Source organism: Anarhichas minor, unplaced genomic scaffold, assembly GCF_050575085.1.
Source record: "Anarhichas minor isolate MPS153535 unplaced genomic scaffold, ASM5057508v1 ptg000045l, whole genome shotgun sequence".
NCBI classification, from domain to species: Eukaryota; Metazoa; Chordata; class Actinopteri; order Perciformes; family Anarhichadidae; genus Anarhichas; species Anarhichas minor.
Window position 1 is genome coordinate 2,247,662 of NW_027466491.1, and position 22,710 is coordinate 2,270,371.

At 41.8% G+C, this 22,710-nt stretch overlaps 2 protein-coding genes across 2 annotated transcripts; both read right to left on the minus strand.

Annotated features, from left to right (window-relative positions):
• Positions 1–2,586: 2,586 nt before the first annotated feature.
• Positions 2,587–4,777, minus strand: gpr85 (G protein-coupled receptor 85). The gene has a single exon (XM_076111750.1). It carries the CDS (start codon positions 4,410–4,412, stop codon positions 3,279–3,281), a length of 1,134 nt encoding a protein of 377 aa, XP_075967865.1. The 5' UTR covers positions 4,413–4,777; the 3' UTR covers positions 2,587–3,278.
• Positions 4,778–7,979: 3,202 nt separating this feature from the next.
• On the minus strand, positions 7,980–8,743 carry LOC142971008 (small integral membrane protein 30). Its single transcript, XM_076111572.1, has one exon. It carries the CDS (start codon positions 8,686–8,688, stop codon positions 8,497–8,499), a length of 192 nt encoding a protein of 63 aa, XP_075967687.1. The 5' UTR covers positions 8,689–8,743; the 3' UTR covers positions 7,980–8,496.
• Positions 8,744–22,710: the final 13,967 nt, after the last annotated feature.

Sequence of the window (22,710 nt, forward strand, 5' to 3'; positions counted from 1 at the left end):
GACAATATGTGAAACCAGACTAGAGCATTTGCAAATATCTAAACATTCCTTTAAATTTCAATAAATGCTCTCACAACATCTCACTTGGCCTTAGTGGGTCCGAACTGGAATGACCAAAGTCCAAAAATAAAACAGTAATTGAAAATATCGTAATGAAATCGGATCCCTAATAGATATTTCTCATCGGTGGAACCTGCATGCAATACCTGGAATGTTTACAAGCCATTTCAGCACCATATGTTGTGTTTTTCAGGCACTCAGACTCAGGTCATTACTTATTTCTGGGTTTCTTTCCGAAATATGAAATAGGACAGTGGAACTCATTTTGGTTAAAAAGCAAAAAAGCAACAATGATGTCTGAATCGTACACAACTGTCATATAATCTTGAATTATTTAAGTTCACACTCTATTCTTGCAGATGCACATATGAGCTTTCAGACACTGTCCACATACTGTACTCACTTTCTTTTCCAGAGAAATACCACTCAATTTAACAGTAAGTATGCTTCGGTCTTTTTAAGCCTTTGGTTTGAAACTCAAATGTTATTCAACTCCAATGGCTGTCGTTTTTTACATTCCACTATTTATTTGAACAAAAAAAGGGTTCATGCTGTATCCTTGAATAAGACAATGAATCCTTGCATGGAAAGTATGTAACAATAAAACTTTCCTTATAATTTGGTAACATTTATTAATTACTGGGGCATTCAAGGTAACAAATGTCTTGCAAAATGAGTATGCATTTGAAGGAAATGGGCTTCATTTGTTCATATTTCCATCGTTCTCCGCTCCACATTTTCGCCAATTCATTTGTCAGTGCCGCTGCACATCAATGTGACCTTAAAGATGAGGGAATGGGACAAACCACTATGTCATTTGTGGCTACAGGGCTCAGAGCAAGGGTATTCATTAATCCAGAGTGCTTTGCCATTATTCCATATGGGAGTCGGATATGTTACATCTGAAATTCAGTGGTATTCCCCTTTAACACAGAGTGAAACACTGCCATGGTCAGCATGCCCTGGGATATATTGATGGAGATTATTCCCGTTAAATGTCAAACACACTTCACATTCAATGACAAGGTTTGGCATATATTCTGTTTTGACAAGGGCTCAAAGACAGAGACGACACATTCTCATACAGAGAATAGCGTGAACATAAGTGACACATCCTTGTAGAAATACCAATCACCACTGGTCACTTAAGTACCAAATATGGACATTATAACAGCAGTGGCTTCAAAATATTGAGCAATCACAATGTAATGAGTGTTCTGCAATGAAGCCTTATGAATTCAAGTGACAAAAGGACATTTTAGAGACACAAAGCTTTGACCTGCAGGGGGTGAGGATGTTGGCAAATTCATCACTTGACCAAGCACCATTTTAAAACACTACCATGACAGCACCAACCTCTGAGGGGTTTCCCCAGCTGTTAGCATCGCCTAACATGATCTCCACCCAATGAGAGGGATGAAAACGAATGTTGTAAAATGGAAACTTTTTATTTTCAAAAAGCAACAGATTACACAGTTTAACTTTCAGCAAATGCAATCCTAACTGAAACTGTACTCACATTCGGGACTTCAAACTGAAAGACTCACATACTTACACACAGTCTATCTATATTATACAAAAAAGAATACATAATAAATATTAAAATGGCCACAAGAGAAAGAAAGTAAGTCATTGAAAACAATCAGTATTGAGCAAATGTAGGGAAAGTAGAAACAAGACGGTGTGCCTTAAATGTCTTTGTTGTTTTGTGTTTTTTTTGTTGTTTTTTTTAAACATTTTTTACAAATTGTGCAAGATTTCATACTAAGGCTCTGGTCTTGAAGTGACTGTTGTCTGATCCACGCAGCACACGCGCTCTGCGACGCACACACATGCACCCACCGACACACACGCACACGCACACACACACACACTCCCTGTGCTCTGAGCACTCTGTGGGGTGTAGCAAACCAACACAGAATAAAAATGGGCTGCTCAGTGTATGGCCTGCTGTGATGCTCATGGGAGTGGACCAGCTTTTTAAAAAAAATGGACATGCACTTCACATCGATGTGAAAAAGAAGAAAAAGAACCTCCCCCTTGCATCTGAAAAAAAGCGACTTTTTAGGAGTGAATGAAATCAAAATAAATAAATAAATAACCCAACAACCAAGAAACATGACAATATCATAACCATTAAGGCAAGAACACCCGGAGTGGCATCAGCAATACTGTAACAATATGATAGTGATTAGGTACATGGATATGATGAAACATTTAACTACTTCTTCAATGTCTTTTTTAAGCACAAGTTTGTTCTTAAAAGTAACGTCTTTTTTTTCAAAATCCAAACACCATTTCATCTTTATTTCCGCTTTTTTTTTTTTGTAAAAGGTGATAAGAAAATAACAATGCCAGACACTAGGGACATATGGATTGTAAAACTACAAGAAATTATTTCTAGTTTTAAATTGCAACTTCAAAACCACACATTGTAAATCCCCATCGTTAAGCCCCCACCCAAGTAAATGAAAAAAAGATATCACTTACATTTAAACCATTTCATCCTCTTGTGATGGTGTATTCCAACAGTCACCAATCTTTGCTTTACTTACAGCGATTGTGTAGTCTGTTGCAAATTAAAGCATTCATTGTTTAGTTTGGAAAAAAAAGAACAAAAAGGAAAGGTTGTCCTTTGCAATGCAACTGGCAACTGTTGACCAAAAAAAAGCATCTTTACATCTTCTTTTTAGTGCAACTCGTAAAATGTAAAACATTTCCAGTGATTCCTTGAGAGGTATCGTTTCTTTGTTTTTTAATCTTTTTTCTTTATGTTTATGTATTTCACACCTCACAGAATTACGCATATTCAAAATATCCAAAGCAAAAGGTTTTGTTTTTATTGTTTTGCCCATTCGGTTGTTTTTTTTCTTCTTTTTTTTTCAACTTTTTGCTTCTCTGCATTGGCATGGCCTTCCAAAATGTCTGTTTACTAGAACATAAACACAGGAGGCGATCCAGACCTCCTGCGCATTCCCATTCTCTTCAGCCTCCATGTTTGATTCGTTTCATATTCAATCATCCCGGCAGAGCCTCGTGATTGACAGTCCACCTTCCACCTCTGAAAACAAGGGTTAGGAGAAGGAGGAACAGCAGGAAAACTGGAGGATGAAGAGAAGAGAGATAGAAGAGAGAGCGCGCTGTACAATGGGAACGAGCCCAGATCAAGATCAATCAGGGCAATAGAGACAGAGGAGAAAAAACCCACAGCAAAACCTTCATATAACGCAGTAGGGTTCCCTTGGTAACCTGGATTTTCTGCAGTAGAGGAGTGTGGTGCTGAAGCAGCGCCGGAGCTCCCTGTTGGAGAAGATGCAGATGAAAGGATTGACCCCAGCCTGGGCAAAGCTCATCCACACGGCGGCCGTCAGGTAGCCCCCAGGGACCACAGGGCCCCTTGCAAACACCCGCCAGTAGCAGGCGACCAGATAGGGCCCCCACAGCGCCAGGAAGAAAAACGTCATGATGTAGAACATCCTGCTAATCCTCTTCTCTGTTTTGAATTCATCCAACACCAGTAGACGTCTGCGGCCCGCTGCGTTGCTGTTCTGCCGGATGCCCAGCAAGGTAGGCGGGGTGGGGCCTCGACCGAATCCGGCCAGCCAGTTGGCCGCCGCCTGCCCGCTGGCGCCAGGCCCGTGGAAGGTCCAGTTCTGGCTGACAGCAGGCACAAACTGGACAGGCTTCATCTTTCGACGGTCGTGGACGAAGAAGATGAGCTTGAGGTAAACCAGCTGCGTGGCCAGGAGGATGAGCGCCAGCAGGAGCATGAAGCCCAGCGAATCATTCGCCCTAAAGGAACGGTGCTGGAATGTGCACTGGTCCTCCTCCCGGATAAAAGAGTACGTCCCTACATCTAGCACCGGCGGGAATGCCATAGCCACCGACAACGTCCACACCATGCAGATGACAGCTAGACAGGTCCAGAAGGTCAGCCTCTTGGTGTAGAAACGGTGGTGTGCGATGGCCAGGTAGCGTGTGACGCTGACACAGAACAGCATAAACGCTGTGTGGAAACAGGAGAGCACACCCAGGAAGGCGATCACTTTACAGGTCAGCGTGCCATAGGTCCAGGTGGATCCATTCTTGACCGAGGTGAAGACAAAGGGGAAGCAGATGGCAGAGCGCAGGATGTCAGAGGCGCACAGGTCCAACAGGAAATAGTAGGGAGCTCGGTGCAGACTCTTGTCTTTGACCAGCAGGATGGAGATTAGGAGGTTTCCAACCACACCGACTCCAATGATGAAACCAAGAGAGGTCAGTTTGAGGAACGTGGCGAGAGGAGAGACATTCTGCAAGATGGTGTGGTCCCCTGCATGGCTATAGTTCGCCATAGATGGAGGAGGGATCATAAAGATAGCGGAATAGCTTCAGCCAAGTATCATGATCTAGAGGTGGCAGGGGGAGGCGTTAGATCCATTTGGCGGTGGGCTTTGAAGAGGTTTCCAGGCATATAGGCAACCTCTCCTCTAAGGCATCCTTTGTTCCTTTGTCTCATCACACCTAAAAAAAAAAAAGAAAAAAAAAAAAAAAAAAGAACTGAAAAATATTATCCACCCATCAGCATTCAGTCCCACACAACAGCTGCATTGTTTTCAACTGCACATTGACTATCTAGAATGAGATAAGCACTAATTTCCTTCTGTCTGCCATTATTTATTTATTTAACATTTTAACATCTAGAGTGGCACAGTGAAGAGCCCTGTCTCAGCTTGAATACTTTGTCTAGATCCAGACAGACAGACAGACAGACAGACAAGCAGTGATTGAGCTTGATAAGACGAAAGCATCAATCTATTACATTGGTACAATTCTTTCTGGTGGCTTTGGAATTTCCTGAACAAAAGATGGCAAAAAGCACAGCCCAGCCTTCATTAAGAAACGACGCATCTCTACCCCTCGGAAAGCAACGGTTTAGACAACACAAAAAAGGCTCGGTTTGGTTCGATTTTTTTTTTGGAGTGGGAGACATTTTTTCAGCGCACAGTGAACATTAAGAGAAATGCAGTCCAAAATAAGCTCTTCTTGATCACACCCTACACCCTGCAGCACAGAGGACGGCTCTCTAAAGCGGCGGATGCCTCGAATAAACTCGCCCTGCCTTCGTGCATTGTGGCAGATCGACGGAGGGTGCATACATAATAAAGCGTTCGTGTTTTTTTTTGCTTGAATAAAGGTTAACCGGATTACTGGTCTCACGTTAATAAGCAGTGTTCCCATTAAGGCGTTTATTGAGCCTGTCGATTTTCCAGATCATCTGTTGTACCTATTAGTAATTACCAAGAGGTGCGAGAATATACTGTGTGATACTGACACCAGAGACGCATTTCGACATATATTGGGCTTGTTAGTGCGCGGGTGTGATTACCCGATATGGGTGGTTGGAAGTGATAATAACAAACCTGCTGGTAATACTATTACGGGTTGTTATACTCGATATCTATGTTTTTTACTGTTTGGAAAACGACACATAGCATGTGGTAACATCTGATTCCATGAACATTGGCGTTTGTGTCTACTTACGCGTCTCTAAATGTGTCCTCCGACTGTCGGTCGAGTGTTCTACGCGCGTCTGAATCCGACCGATTTCGGTGAAAAAGCACGGCAGGTAAAAAGCATCGTCCTCGCGTCCCAATCGGCTGGATGAAGCATAACAGTGTAGCGGATCCGTACGTCCATTAGACTAGAATAATTCCCAGGTCCCCTCTATGAATTGCCCAGAATCGCAGCCACCACACAAGCCAAGGCCAAAAAAAAAAAAAAAAAAAAAAAAGGAGAGAGAGAGAGAGAGAGAAAGAGCGAGAGACAGACAGACGATCACAAGATCAATCGAAATCCTACCTGTTGATAATCCTATTTCGTCTCCCTCCTGGAGGTTATTTACATTGCACGAGCCGGGGTTTTGCTGTTTTTAAAAAGCCTGTTTTGTTGCCTGCCCCCTTTTTTTTTTCCTCCACGGTGAATATCCTACAGTAAACGGAGCCCAGTGCGCATGCGCCCTGCATCCCTATTTGTGATCCAAGACGCGTCTTGTCTCTTGTTGCAGCAGCAGCAGCAGCAGCAGCACCACCCTCTCTCTTGGTAACATCTGCTCAACGGGGCCGCTGCTGGCCGGTAACGCGTTACAGCAGTTGGATACTCATTATTTCCCGTGTAGGGTAAGGGATACCTATTTTACTGGCAGCTTCACAAGTAGAGTCCAGATAAAAAAAATACATCTTAATCGCCCCCACACACACACACCACTGTTTCAGATTAATTTGAATATATACAAAAGCTAAATGTGGCTCATTATCTGCCTGCTACTCTTTTGTTACAGTGCTTTATTCCCTGTTAGACCTTTTGCTTGGCGTCTGTCTCAGATGTATTAGCTGAATTCTACTTGTAGACTATCTCCCTCTCTGCCTTCATGCTCATACATGTTTCACTCTACACAAATGTCCCCATTATGTAGAAAGTGAAGGGTTAAATCAGGCAGCCTAGTTCACCTCAAGGTAGAATGACTTCTCCTGTATATGCATAATTGACAAGCACTTTGAGCACCGTTGTTCATTCTGCCAGGGCAGCATGATAAATTCATAGGATTTGATTTCTCAGCCATGTATGGAGAGAAGGGATGTCATGAGCAGCGTAACAAGGGAACACTGATTCAATCAGCCACCTGTACACAAGTGTACACACACTGAGATGCTGTCATATACCTGGGCTGAAAAATAGATGATTTGTTTTGGTCATACGTGTAGGGAATGTGTGCGTTACAACTTCAACATGGTACAGGGGACGATGTGCAGATTTCCTTTTGTTTATGATTACAAAGGAATGCGGCTGAGAACCGGCTCCTTTTCATTCCCAGTTTACCATATATCACAGACTACTCATTGATAATGAATACAAACGGTCACATTAGATACAGTAGAGGCTGAATCATTCATTTCTCTGCAAAATAAACTATTTTACGGCCATCTAGATTAATCTAATGTCAACAATTGTATATCATTCCAAGTTCAAATAATGACTTTAAGTCATATATGATCATAATTATTTTAGTTTTCCATACAAAAACATAAATATGTATACATATACATATATATATATATATAATGTATACATATAGCTTATTATATTAGCTGCAGTGGAAATACATTTACAGAAGTTCAGTAATTCAATCTTTTACAACACCACATTTATCTGACAGCAAGAGTCAGCGGTTAGAATTTACATGAAGAATATAAATAATAAATTACAAGACATTGTCGAAGATGAAACAAGTGGATCCCATCGTTTTGGCTTGTAACCCCAAAACAGAAATGTCTACTTGGAGCCCTTGTCACATTACAGATGTATTACGTGTGTTTTCAGTTTTTCCAAAGAGACGGTTCCTCTCTTAATTTCTCTGATGGTTTCATTTAAATATTTAAGTATTTGAGGCCCAAAGAGATAAATCATTTTTTTTTCTTCTTCTTCTTTCCAATTCCTTATCTCACAACTCCTCAGACTAATCTTGCGACCCTTAAGAGGGGCCTGACCCCTTTAGGTTGGGAACCAGTGGATGAACAATTTATATAATGTCACACAGGTGAAATTTTCTTTTAATTTTGATACTTTAATTACATTTTGCTGATAATACTACTGTCCAACATTGAATGCTGGGCTATAACTTTTTATATTTTATATATTTAATATTTTTATATTATATCATGTTGCTATTTTTCCTTAAGTTGAGGATATTGCGTCACTGCCCTAAGCCTTTGTGGAGGCTTACATTTTTAAACATTTGTATGGTAGTCTGTCATAAAAACCTAGAGTCCAATTAGGGCAAATTGTCTGGGCTTGAAAGCACTCTATCCACACCTAAATGAAAGAAGAGTAGAGATGTGATTACACAGCAGATCATTCATACATCAAGCAAACCAGAGAGCTGTGAAGAGCATCAGATGAGCAATTTATTATTCTCAGAGCTACTGTCGCATGTTCTAACAGCTGCAAGTACACCAACAGCTCCACTCTTCTCATGTAATTACACTTGTCACATTGTGCTTCAAACAATGGCGATGTTGTGTTGCACATTGCAGACATGAACACATCAGGAAATCACAGTGATCACACCAAGCATGGGAAATATGCGCATTATACACTGCAAGCATCTTTGTGACAATACACAGGAGCTACAGCATGTCTTTTCATATATAAAGGAAACAGTGTTTGGTCTTCAGCTTCAGCAGTGCAACAAATAACAGCTCCTGTTTCGGGACTTCCTGGTTGTCTCCCTCCACCTCTTGCAACAGACTCCACGTGGTTCCCGTTGCGCTTGACGCATTAATTCCAATAAGGCACGTGTATTGCCAGTCGCTTCGACACAAACCATAGTGCCAGAAAGTCCGCATTAGATCAGATAGATAGGCATTAATGCGGTTGGTGATGGCAAGGCAGTCGCTCTCACAGCTGTCCGTTCCGCCTCCGCGCGTACCAGCCGAGGAAGGCGCAGACACCCACCACGGCCAGGATGGTGCCCAGGAGCAGCGCTAAAGCGTCGCCCGCATCGTAAGCCTCCGCCGGGTGGATCAGAGACAGAAACGTCAGCCAGACGATCGCTGCAGCGTTTGTGAATTCAACTTTGGGAGCCATCATGTTGAGCGTTTCCGCGGTTGCTGTTTACTTTCGGGAAGTCCCTGCGTCAGAGGCATGTGACAGCACCAGCGGATGGACTTCCTGGTGCGCTCAGCCAATGGCAGCGCTGCTTTATTCTAACCTGTGCTTTCTGGGTGCTTCCCCCCTCTCTTAAAGAAGATGCACTTTATATTTCGGCAGGCATTTGACCCGTGATATAATATATGCTGCATGATTCTGCTGTTGTATTGATTTCTGTTTCACAGATCAAATAAATGCAATCTGGTTCTGGGATTCAAACTAATTATTCTACACGGTGAGTGGATTTGCGACATCGCCCCCCTTATTAGTGACGATCAGTCTGACAGGCTGACAGACTGACCCCCCCCCCCCCCCAGGCCCTGCTATAAACATAGGAGACTATTTTACACCAGTCATGCACATCAACAGCTCTTCTCTGAAGCTTGATATTCCCTCTGAAGACAAACACATGTTGACATGCATAAGCTATACTGTTGTGTGAGACATTGGTTGGTCAAGGTCTGATCAGATGCCAAACACAGCCACAAGAGTAAAGTATTTTCCACATTAAGCCTGCCTCGAGATTTGGGAACTTTCGTGGTTTACTATTTCAGTTTAGACGGGAAGATATTTTCCACACTAAAATAACTCTTATCTCCATTTCCTACCCGGCTGCTGTGCCGTGCCTCAGTACACCCCTGATCTCCTGAAATATGTTGAAATTGCTGCGAATCAGCCCTGTTGCAATGACTAAACACGGCAACGTCTCAGCTAATGCTACAAATTGTTTGGCTTGCAGAGCTGGGTGGAGGGGTTGCGCGGTCTATATCTCTCTATGTGCTCTCCTGGGGCACTTTGCCTGTAATGTAATTAGCGAGCACAAGCCAAAGTAAAATATTGACCTTGTAGGGCTGCCATAGCTCTGTACCTGCCTGCTCCTGGCGAGGAGATGAATCGGCGCACATTCCCTCTGCTCACTCTTCCCGCTTTCTCATGATACACTCTCTCTCTCTTGGTCCTGCTGTCTGTTTGGCAACATGTCCCACATACACACACGTGTGTGTACATACGCTTTACACGTTTTTGCGTCTGATCTCTGTGGTTGCATTTGGCTGACCATGAGGCCGTTACAAGCTTCTTGTTTAGAGCATAAATCATGAAACAGATGAAAATCTGTCTGTTTATTCCTGAAAGTTATATTCAGTACCTAAACTAAGGTACATTTGAGCTCTTAATAACAACATAAAACCCAACTTAAGAGATGTTTTTAATGCGCTAAGCCATCAGAGGTGTCCTCCAGATTCACACTCTGCACTGGTAGATACACACAGCAGCAGCAGCAGCACTTATCCCGGATCTCAGCAGTGTTGGTAATTGATCAGTGGGAGGATGAGAGAATATCCAGAGATGAGAGTGTTTGTCAAACAGGCCAGGACAGTGACATTAATCTTCCCTACTTATGTGTTCTGCATCGTAATGTGCTGCTCAGCACATGAAGGCTCCATCCCTAAATTCGTACACTTACTGAAAAGGACTCATATGGATGTGCACCACAGAGAAATAGTGTATCTTAATTCTCCTCACTTTTTGTACAGGGAAATATAGACTACAATGATATTGCAGCTATTGTGCAGATTAGATAAAAACCTTTTCTGCACACATTTGTGGAAACGGCTATCTTTGCTAAGAGGCATGCTGTCTGTAGATGTTTTCCCATCTTTTTCAAAAAGGACACATAATGGTGATTATGTACTGTTAGCGACATCATTCAACATTTGTGTGCTTATAAGTTTGTATTTCACCAGGAAAGGGGAAACCAGCAGGCCAGGCTGACTGTTAGCTTTGCTTGCTACTGTTAGAATTGGTTCCCACTGGATGTTAGTCGCCGTTCATGTTATTTCAACTGCTGAGTAAATACAAAGGAAAAGGGTGCAGCTGGTAGAGCTCTCTCTCTTTCATGGGTCCAGTTGCGGTGATGGCAAAAGACCTGTAACCTGAATTTAAAGTTTCTGTGTGTGTGTGTGTGTGTGTGTGTGTGTGTGTGTGTGCGTGCATTTCCAGTGACTCCACTTTTTTTATTTATCCCTTCCCTTTTGACTTTAAGAGACATTTCTTCCCCTCAATGGAGTTAAAGTGCTACTGGCTGTCAGTGGCATACCTGGCAAGGAAGGCACTCCATAAAAATATCAATCTCAACTGGTCTTTTAATTCAGTATGGGCTATGTGGGTATGCATGAGGGTTAGTGGATTATGTTTGTCTCACAAAAAAGAAGCATCACAGTTCGTTCTGTAATATATCTGTGTATTTACATTTACCCCTTATACATTTTGAACTTTTGTTGAAAAAAAAGTTTTCAAACATTTGAATATTCAATATATACAAGACTCCGGTTTAATTCTCCATCTCCGTGTTGTCTTAGTTAAGTTTGGTCTCCGAAGTTATTCTGCCAAGGACACAATGCTTAGGTTATCTGTCCTTAAATGTGTTTGAGGTACGATGAATTGAAAAAGCAGTTCTCAGAGTCCCTGGTTTTGTAAGCATCATCCGTCCTCAATTACTTTCCGCAACAGTGAAGACAGAGTTCCACCTTTACCAAACAGCACAAAACATCTCTCCCTGAAGATTAATTATGTTCTGAAATTGGTTTCTCAGAAAAAAACTGTAAAGCTGACCCTTTAAAGGAATTGCTGCTTTTGTAGTGGTTCAGTGCCCCATCTATAATGAATTGTACTGCGACGGACATGACAAATGGATTTCCTTGTGTCTTTTGTGGCAGTGTTGGAAATGTTAAAATACTTAGGAGGGCCTGAATCAACACCAGAAAATGCAAGAAAGGGCAGCTCGGCTCTGCGTAACATAGTGTTGGACCACACTGACTCACACACCGTTAGGGACGTGGGATGAGCTGAAACACATCACAAGACCTGCAAAAAGATGAATGACGCAGTGTAATTATCTATTCATATTGGAAGCTGAGAGGGAGTCTGAGGGTGGATGCTTGACAATCACGCATCTGAGTGTTACGCTGACAGTTGTATAATGCTTTAAAGGGCAATCAATTCATCCTTGAATTTTTGCTTTGTTTTTACAGAGACGAGAAATTAGCTTGAGATCATTTTTCCCAGTGAATATTTTGCCATTTATTGTATCAATGTAATGTTATCATATGCAGTTATAACCTTATTTCTCAGTGCGTTCCACTGATATTTCAGAGCTTCTCTTATTTTTCTCTTTTTTGGCTGAGTGCAGCTGAGGGCCGAGTCTATGAAAAGATAAAAATCATGCTATGTTTGTCAATCTGGACTCATGACTAATGGGGACAACAACTTTTTAAAATCGGCCCAGTTTTGAGAGCAAGAGCTCTTTAACTGCCAGTAGCAAAACGACCTAACATGATGTTTACTAAAATGACTTGTTTTCTTCCCACTGAAAGGCTCAGATTCTTATTGTAAGTGTCAGACAACATTATGGAAAATAACCCTATTCATACCTTTTGCATGTTCAGGAGAAGTCTCGTTCTGAAATCTGAATATGGGGCAGCAACAGGTCCCACTCTTCCTCTGTGGGCATCAGGTCACAGCACCCACAGGAGCACCGCCAGTCTCCCGAGCTTCGTGGCCTTGCAGCTGCTGGTTCATCCTCTTCTGCCTGTTGTCCTCTCTCTCCCCATACTGCCGTTCAATTCGTAGGAGCTCTTCATCCACATGCTCTGACAAATACTGGCGGGTATCATCCACATTGTTGAAATCATCTAAATATTCAGCCATGATATTGAAAATCTCTTCGATCACACCAAGCTATGCTTTCTTTACTCCAACACAACAAACTCTTCCTGGTACTCCTCTCTCCACCTCTCACTCACTCACCTCCCATGAGATCAATACATGACCAATTTCAAAAATTGTTGTCCCCACTAGTCACTTACACACAAAAACATGGGGAAGCAGGATCCAAGCTGAAAAATACCCAGGTTGACTTTTAGGTCTTTGCTATGATTTCTTTCCTACCTAAAGGTTCCAGCTTCTGAAGTTAATTTACTGAAATGTAGTAATATTCATTGAAGCAAGCTTTTGATCAGGGACCATCTTTGAAGCATCTCCTTCAAGCAGGACTTCAATTTAGAAAAATAATTGGCATTCTTTTGAAATGTTAGTAGTGTTTCTTTAGACTGGTATTCAATGGGCTTCAATGGGCGAACCAGCTACTCAGTAATGTAAAGTTGTGGGCTGTAAAACCAAAACAATCAGCTGAAAGACAGTAAAACACACCCTATTAGGCTACAGGCAACTGTAGAATCAAGTGATAATACTCTGCGTTTGTCACTATGACCGACTTCTTGTACATTACAGATGAATGTTTCTTTGTAAAAATGAAAAATATGAATTTGTACATTTTAAAGTATTTGCTCTTAACATTAAAAATAAACTACCACGCTTAACACTGTCTGTAAAGTTTATTTCAACACTTGGTTCATTTGGTGTGGTGTATGAATAAAATAATAAGAAGAGAATGCAATCAAAAGGGAAACTAAAATGATCATCATATTACCGCTGAGCTTCAAGAGAGATACATAATGGTTGTCATAATAGTGGTTGTATCTCCCTGTGATTTGAAATGAGTCGACGCAGAGTGAGTCCGAGCAGTGTGTAGCAGAGGGCAGGAGTTTGCCTTAAGGCTTGACAGAGAGATGCGAGAAATTTATTTCAAGAAGAAAATATTCCAAAACAATGACTACTACTACTACCCCATCAAAGTGATTTATTACACAACTTTTAAATACGAAAACAATGAATCATTTTGGGATGAAACCTCAGTCTTAGTTTACAAAATGATAACTCCATCAGGCTGGGTCCTTTACATTTTTCATCTGGAGTAATACATTTACCTTTCATAGATTTATAGTGCTTTTACTGAGCTGTTCAAATGGTTTCATTTCATTAGCACGTTTACTGTTGAGCCTCTCCCAAACAAAATAGATGGGACGCCTTTGAATAGATGGAAAACAGTACAGTGCTGATTTATTCAAGGTGATCGAGATTTCTTCAGCTGCACACTAATGTGTAGCCTGCGTCAAATAGGGCCGACAGCTGAGTACATCACAGTTACTCAGAGCATGTGTGAGTGTGTGCGCATGTATATGCATGGGAGATTGATAGCTCATCACATTTCCTGTCATGGTGTTAAATGTCACCTCTGTAGCTTGCAATTATGAACGCAATGATGTGGTTGGTTCATCATCTGCAGTGTTCACTTCCATAGAAATGTCCGTCCAAGCACACACACACACACACACACACACACACACACACACACACACACACACACACACAAAGTCACAGGCTAAAAGACAGAGAGGTGTAGAATAATTTTAGTTTTATTTATTGATATGATGCTTGATGCTTTTTTGAAAATAATGATAAAATGAGTGTCTGCGCATGGGATGTTGAATAAATAGTTTTCACCCTATTGCAGACTGCTAGATGAAAACATCAATGCCACTCTCAAATAAATAGAAAGCTGGTTAGCTTAGCTTAGTTTAAAGGCTGCAAGCAAGGGGAAACAATTACTTCTTGGAGTGTTCCTCAGTTTGATGTTGTCCTCTTTGTTGTTGTTGTTGTTGTTTTTCCTTGTCTTACCCTTTATAATATATTTTGGCTGTTTGTGTCAATGTACTTCACTCGTTCCAAAAATGCCAGCAGGTAACATTCTTTTTTTCTTTACGTTGGGACCTCCCGCTAGCTGTTTCCCCGTTTCAAGACTTATGCTAAGCTACACTAAGCTAATTGACTGTATGACTCTAGATTCATATTTAACACACACACATATAGTGTTCTCAATCTTCTTGTCTAACCCTTAGGAAAAAAAGCAAATAAGCATATTTCTCTATAATATTGGCCACAGCGGTGCTAATTGCATTTTTAGTAAGAAAGAAGTCGATGAAGGTCACGTTAATGCTGCTTTATCAGGGTTGAAGTATTTTATTTGATCCGATTCCTCTGGCAGCTCTAAAACGCATTTCGCATTACAAAATAAACCACTGAAGCGGTCACATTTAAGATATAAATGTGTTGCCATTGTGGGCCCCATTTGGCCAAAATGAATGAACAATAACATGTAATTTCACATTAATTAGCAGTATATGTCTTGATTGTATTTTTCTATGATCTATCTACTTTGATTCAGATTCAGACTAAGCTACTGACATTCATCCGCCTCAGCCATACTTGTTTTACTACCAAATAGCAAATGTTAGCATGCCAACACACTAAAATAAAACTGTGAAGATAGTAAACATTATACTGCTGTGGCATTTTTCCACTGTGAGCATGTTAGCATTTAGCTCAAAGCACCACTGTGCATGTGTCTACAGCCTCACAGAGGCACTATAGCATGTCTGCAGACTATCAAGTCTATGAAGGGCCTCAAAAGGTGTACCATGATGGCATACATTTCTAATGCAGTATGAGTGGCCTTGGTGGTAATCATATTCCTAGCTTTAACTGTATTAATGGTAGACTCCTCTCACTGGATGACAGAGAGTTTAGTCACGCTCACTAGTGTTGGAGAGGTGCTGACCATGCTGAACATTCACATTGACATACCAGGTAGAATCTTGCAGCTACCTGATGCATCAGGCATTTAAGAAATAACATTAGAAAAACACGTTCGAACAAAAACTTGATCATCTCTCCTCTCTGCTCGCCCATTATTTTGATTCATTTGCTGCCATAGGGTGCACCCTTTTCATTTTGGATCTCATTTGTGTACTAGGAAGGACACAAAATAGCTGCAGTAAAAGGCCTCGAAAGAGCACTCTGACATCAGGTGAAACTGAAGGAGAAGAGAAAGGAATAACTTCAATAGCTCAGCAGTGCAAGGGAGTTATTACAAAATGATGAAACGGGGAAATAACCTCGGTTTGCTGTAGCGTTCATTGTGATTCTAAAACATTTCTAAAGGGGAGCCTATGTTGCATACAGCCAGGACCTAGACCCCTGTTCCCTCATGCATCATGTCAAATTGCCGCCGTAAACAACCTATTAAGTGACCTATTTATCTGGGCCAATTCTGCTGGCTCACTCACCCCAATTACTTTGCCGGTGGAATGTTTATTCTGGACCACTTCACATTGGTTTACACTTAAATCAATACTTCTGCAGAACCAGAAACAACTCCATGTGCATGGTCCCCTCACCACCACTTCTCATGCATCCTGAACATGTTATATAAGTAAGTTAAGGGCTTTGCAGGGAGAGAGCGTGTAGCTGTACATGTGATATTCTTAAGGGGCAGGAAGAGAAATTCATACTAACTATTTTGTCTGTTTTGTTTTTTCTTTGTCGTTTCAACTAGGGTTGTCAAAGATAAAGCATCTGTTGGGAACATGCATCTCAATGGCTGCCAGACAGAACAGAACAATATTATTAATTTGTGTCTATGTGTTCTTAAAAGATATCTCTGAGTGCAGCCTCCCAGGCTGAAGAATGCTTCAGGACGTCCGTTCCATTTACTTATGAAGTTGTACCGGTGCTTTTTCTGCAATTGAGCCGTCAGCGGCTGTCAGTCGGGGGAAATTAACGAGTCTGCTGATTGCACTGCTGGTAATTACAGAGTGCAGCTGGAGCAGTGCTGTGTCAAGCCTCGGAGATATTTTAAGCTTACGCCTGTCCTTTCTCCCAACAGCCAGGTCAAGTAATGCTCTGCAGAGGATCAACTGAGGGCTCCATTCTGACCACAGCCGATATCTGCCACCAACAGGAGTGTCTGGTGGTTAGAGACATGCTGCAGTAACCAGAAAGCCACAGGTTCATGTCCTGCAGGGGCTGATGCATCTATAGTGTCCTTCAGCAAAACACTGCATCTTAACTTTATCTCTGCTCCTAGAGATATATGCGAGAGACATAGGCACTGCATACTGTAGATCAGACAACGGATACTTTTACTCGCTTAGTATAGCATGAGCAAAATATGAGATCATATGGTGGATTGGTCAATGGAGAACATTTTGGGTATGAATTGTCTTCGGTGCATCTTCTCTTTAAGACTACCAGGATTTCTACAATGCAGCTTCCTAGTCTGATAAAACCACGATGATTCACTTAAGAGCTGCAATCTTCCCAGTTAGGCAGGGAACATTATTAAAAAAAAACTGGGCTATGTCATGGACTGAATAAAGTTTAAGTGTTCTTACAGCAGTCTATAAAACTGTGTAACAAATGACCCTGCCACTTAGCCTCCACTGTGGCTTTTAACAGAGCTATCTGGCAGAGAGAGAGGAGACAATGTAACTGTCCATTTATTAGTCCACGCACATGGATTTTCCACGGTGCAGACACATATTCTGCACACATCCACTTTCCAAAGGCCTGTGCTCACTGAATGAATGGAAACACTGAGAGTGGTGGCGTATGCATATTAGCATGCAGCTCTCTCTCTCCAGCTGACGCCTGACTATACACAAAAAAAGTCAAGATGACACCATTTCCATATTGCCTGCGTAGTCACTTGTAGTCGTGTCAAACACCCGGGTCAAAGCTCAGCAAAGCCACCGACATCAAGTTTGACTTTTATTAACATTTTTGTCGGTGTAAAATATTTGCTGGAAAACAAAATAATTACACAACCACAATACATATTTTGTTCTCGTGTACTGGTGAGAATGTAGCTATAAGATGCTTGTCATGGCAACAGCACCATCTCAGTTTATTTTTGCATCATTTTGTCTCTTCCTGTCATTCCAGAGATGGCCTTTTTTTACCCAGCAAGTAGTATTCCTCAGCCCCCCCCCCCCCCCCTTCTTCAGTCAACTCATCATCACCTGCTAGCGACCCGTCATTCATTCCCTTAATAAGCCACTCAGTATATATACATCCCCCACCTACACACTGAGTTTGAGTTCACACAACATTTACCAGAATTGTCACAATGCTAACACTTTGGAAATAGTCCTCCGGTTGAACATGTTAATTGACAATGCTGCAACTTTTGGGTTGCGGGCCAGACATTGTTGATATCATTTGTGATCGTTAACAAGTGTTAAAAGCAATTCAACATTTGTCTCATCACTCTCCCACCACTTCACAGGATCAATTTACATAGTTAGCTACTTGGAAGTGCTCGCATGCCATAAAAAGCGAGTGGGCACGCTCTCTGAAGAGTCAATCAACCGGAGGGGAAACTAAATCACACAGTTCTGTGCCAGTGCAGCAAAGATGCTATATTGAGATTTTGTGCATAGCAGTACTTCAGATGGATGTTTTCACAAAATGTAATCAGGACACATAGAATCCCTGGTCTGTATTCCATGTCTCTGGGGTCAGAAATAGGGCAGTCTGTTCATATGTTCACACGACCAAAACAGTCTTGCTAAATATTGATTCGTATTTGCTCTAGCACAACATTTTGCAATGCACTTCTCACCTTGCTGTGTCCATCATGAACAACACGGCTGCATTTGCTACTCTGAATATAATAATGTGTTTAGCTGATGCACCTCCCTCCATTTTGTGAGAACATTCGTTTATCCAGGAAATGTCCAAGCGTGTCCAAATCCTTTCATCGCCTCCAGCCAGCACCCAGTCGTGCTCGCCGAGAAAACACAATGTCAGAGAGCGGGCACGATTTGACCCTATCCGAGCCAATCAATCTGACTCGAAAAGGTGTGCCAGCTAGCATGATGGGAAAGGACCCAAGTCCATTCTCTCCTTCCAGCAAACACACCCGGATACACACACATACACAGATACATCTCAGAGCTCAGAATTCCTCTGCCTCAGGCGGCTGTGCTCCAGTTTGTCCTTTTAAACGTGTATTGAATCATCCCATTCATACTGCAAGTCAGAACATTATTTGTTTCTAATTTAGTCTCTTTAGAAAGCTTCTACTACGTTTGTTTCTACTTTTTTTTTAAATTTAGTACTGGAGGTGGTGGACAGAGAAGCACAGCTAACCCTCCTACACTTCATCCAAACCAAAAAAGAACGCAGAAATTGTTGTATTTTATCCAAAACGTTAACCAATCTGTAACATCAAAGCAGTGTCACCACTCCCTAATAGAATATTCCCCTTTCAACTAGCAGTGACTGGCCTGAGTAAAACAGGTGTAACAATAGAAGGTAAGGTCAAGGAATGAATGTATAAGTGGGGTATATTTCTTGGTCATTCTACTGTTGTGACTCAGCTGTCCATGCATTAGTCACACAGCTCTCAAAGCCGCAGCCTTCAGACACTCTCCGGTTAAGGCTTAGTATAACATTATAAAGAAACAAATAACATTTTGTAAAGAGGCTCAGTGCGTCTTGTTCTTAACAGGGGAAATTCAGAAAATCTAGTTTTAAAGATAACCTTAAGTAATAATGGGAATTTGGGATTCTAGTTCATTAGGAGGTGTTTTTATGCCTCTGATGTTGCACAAGCATTGAAGAGTTAGAAGTTCAGACCTTGTGTATGTGCATGGTTTGTGTTTAGATATAGTCATTTAGCAGAGGAGTGCACTATCTGCAGCTGAAAAATAAACTGAGAAAAGCACCTGGTACCCAAAAGTGAGTCGAGTAGAGTCGAGTTGGGCAGAATCATGCAGTGGAAATTAGGCAAAGTGAGTAAATGGCACATTTCAGAATTCTCCTTGAATTTCAATACATATTATCGCACAAATGACTGTGCTATTATAAAGACCTGCCAATGCCCTCATAGCTACTAAGCTCTTTAGGGAAAGCAAGCCTTCGAATCAGACAAGGAATAAAAAAACAATACCAAAGATGCAGCTTATTGGTTGGAAGGGAACACTTCAGAAGCTGCGTAAATTGAGAGCATGATACAGCAGGTGCATCTAATTTCAAACCATGTTAATTGGGGGGGGGGTATTGCTGTCTTCCGAACAAGATCTAACACCCCATCTAATCCAAACCGCCATGCTTAAGTGTGCAGTGACTAACGGCTTCCGGTGTCACTACCCTTACGGGGCTGTATTTCCTTTATAAATAGAGTAAATTACATGACGATGATGAAAACAAAAACAGAAAAAACAAACACTGGTTGAAAAAGATTTAGAAAGCACCACTAATTATCACAATACTTTGCACAATCCGTAATAAGTTATTGGTAAAAATTGTTGTAATGTTATAAAGTGTCTGCGGAAGCAAAACACAACTTCTCTGGGAAAAGTCACACTTGAAGTCACAGAACTTTGGCATAAGCAGCTCTCCAAAGCTTTATATGAAGCTTTATATTATTCAAGTGTAAAACAAAGCAAAGTATTGTCAACGGTAGTATTTTAAAGACTCATAGAGTTCTCAACCAAACATTAGTGCCTTTCTTGGAAAAAGAGCCATTGGTTCAGAGTCACCGCTTCAGTTCAGCGTGAACCTTTCATCCAGGGGGCAAAGCATTACATAACCCTTTCTTTATCCTCTGCCTCACAGTGGACAGGCCTGGGCCGCTCCATATCTCTGTGTCTGCATTTTGTTCAACGCTCATGTGCTTGCCAGCGTTCTTGTTTGGAGATGTATGCATGCTCGTGTGTCCACTGAGTGCTAAGGTTCCCTGAGCTGGTGCCAGGAACATAGAGAGAGGAGTGATGTCAGGGATTTAATAACATAATCCCTACAACCTCATCAAAACAGCAAGGGAGATGTCTTTGGAGTCTAATTTAAAAACAATAGCAAAATGAAACCACATTATTTCCCCCCCCCCCTCACTTTCTTCTGTTAATTAATTTCTCCCTGCCGTCACCGTGGCGTCATTGGTATGGCGTTGCCATCTCTGCCTGGAAGAAATATTCACAACGCAAATAAATAATGACTCTTACTTTGTAAGCACTTCTGCTCCAATCTATGAATGCATGATTTTGGGCTTACATCGATTTTTTTTTTTGCAGTCCTGGCATTGATTGGAGATGCAATTTGCCAACCTCTGAAATCCTTCAGGCCAATTTCCATATACTTCTTGCTCGAATAACAAACAATGAAAAACAACGAGTGGGGAGTGGAATAATATATTTTGACAATGCAGTGCAGGAGGGAACAGATTGTAGACAGAAATGAAGTCTGCATTAACTTCATCTAACATTAGGGCCATAGAAAAGCTGCTGTTGTGTCACCTTGCTGCATGGTTTTATGGGTGCACGGCTACATTTTATCATTTGGTTGCAATGAAAGTAAACCTTATTAAATATTGTCAAGCTTGGGTGAATTATGCAGACAAACGCAGCCTTATCGCATAAGTCATCGTACAGCCTGAATGCCTACAACCTTTTGATGGCAAGTGTTTGTGTTACGTAAAAATCACAAAGCAGGCAAGCATTCACAGAGGGGGATTTTCCTTCCAAGAGACATCCATTTTACACAGAACAATAATACTGTCATGCATTTCCTTCTTCTCACATGTCCTTGCCCTCGTGCCAGGCAAAATGAACATGGAGAACGTTCTTGGCCAACAGCTGTTGACCCTCCGTCTGACCTGGGAGACTTGTGGGAACCTCTGGCACTTGGCCGAGTCAGCACACACTCACACACACAAAAACACATCCACAGTTTGCACTTTCTTTTTTTCTTTTTTCTGTGTGGGGAGAGATATCAGCCTGACTGAACGTTATTGAGACCCAGAGGACTACATGCACTCAGGCATGCACACACACATAGACAGAGGTAGCTAGCGGAGTAGGACGCAACCTTGAAAAAGCTCCGGTCCCCAGGGAATATCCCTGAATGGCCTGTTTGCAAGAGCAGAACAATTGCTCGTTCACTCCATCTTTTCATCCCTCCCTCCATCCTTCTATCTATCCAGGGAAAAGAACGAGTGAAACCTTGATTCATGAGCTCGTTCAGCGGACAGATGTGTTCCTGGGACACTGGACTATCTGATTTGTAATAATGAAAACAAGGAAATAAGAAAGTCAATGAGGAACACAATTGATATGAACGATTCCATAACGCATCATTTTTTAACATAGCTTTACGCAGTGGGAGGTTATGACCCAAACACATCCGTGCTCAATTTCCACTTTCCAGTTGTCCAGAACATCTAATAGGAGTTGCTATTGCTGTGACAAGGATACATGATCCCTCACTGGCTTCCCATTCATGAACACTGCCAATTGACTGTTCGCTTAACCCCTGCCCCCGACATAGATTGTCCAATTATAGTTCAGCAATGGATTTGCCTGGCATTTTTGAAGCCATGGATTCAATAATTGCAGTGAATTTTGAATGGTACATTGTGGTGGGCAAGTGTTTTCTCCTATACTGCCCGTATATTGGGATTTCATCGGTTAATAATCACACAGGTGTTTTACAATCTCTACAACATGACAAAACAAAAATACAGTGAATGACGACAAAACCTGGCAAGGAGAAAAACTGTGAGGAGGATTTGTGGCGCCTCTTACTTGAGATGATGCCACCAGCATTGATATCTTCACTCCATTCACACCCCTAAGCTCCTGTGCAAAGGGTTCATCTCAAAGAAGTCATGTCAGGTTATCTCCGCCAAGGTTCAATCCCAGCCATAATGAGGCTCAAGCACTCAGCAGAATAAAAAAAAGAGTGGAATGCTAAGTTGTGCCCTCAGTTGACAGAGGCAAGAGGCTTTTTTGACAACCCTAATATCATGCAGTAACAGAGATAATACAGCTGCTGATATGAGATATGACCAGTCAAATGTTACTGTGATTCCATATCACAATATAATAGGTATAGCATATCTGCTCTAAGCCTTTAAAGCGATGAAGGCTTTTATTCTGGATTTGCCTCGGCTAGCTTTTGCATTCTTTTCCCGTTTCACCTCCTCTCCACTGGCAGGTTGATTTACACATTCATGCTTCAGCTGTATTGGACCACAGCAGAATGAACAGGCCCTCATTTCGAGCCGTGATATGTCCTTCTCTCTCTCTCCTCTTTCTCACTCTCTGTTGCTGGCTAGGTTCTATCCTTGGCTCAACCTGCCCCCAAAATGAGTATACATTTGCATGCATTAGGGCTCTCCCGTGGCTTGCCTTCTACCCGCTGTGCCGTCGAGTCTGATTA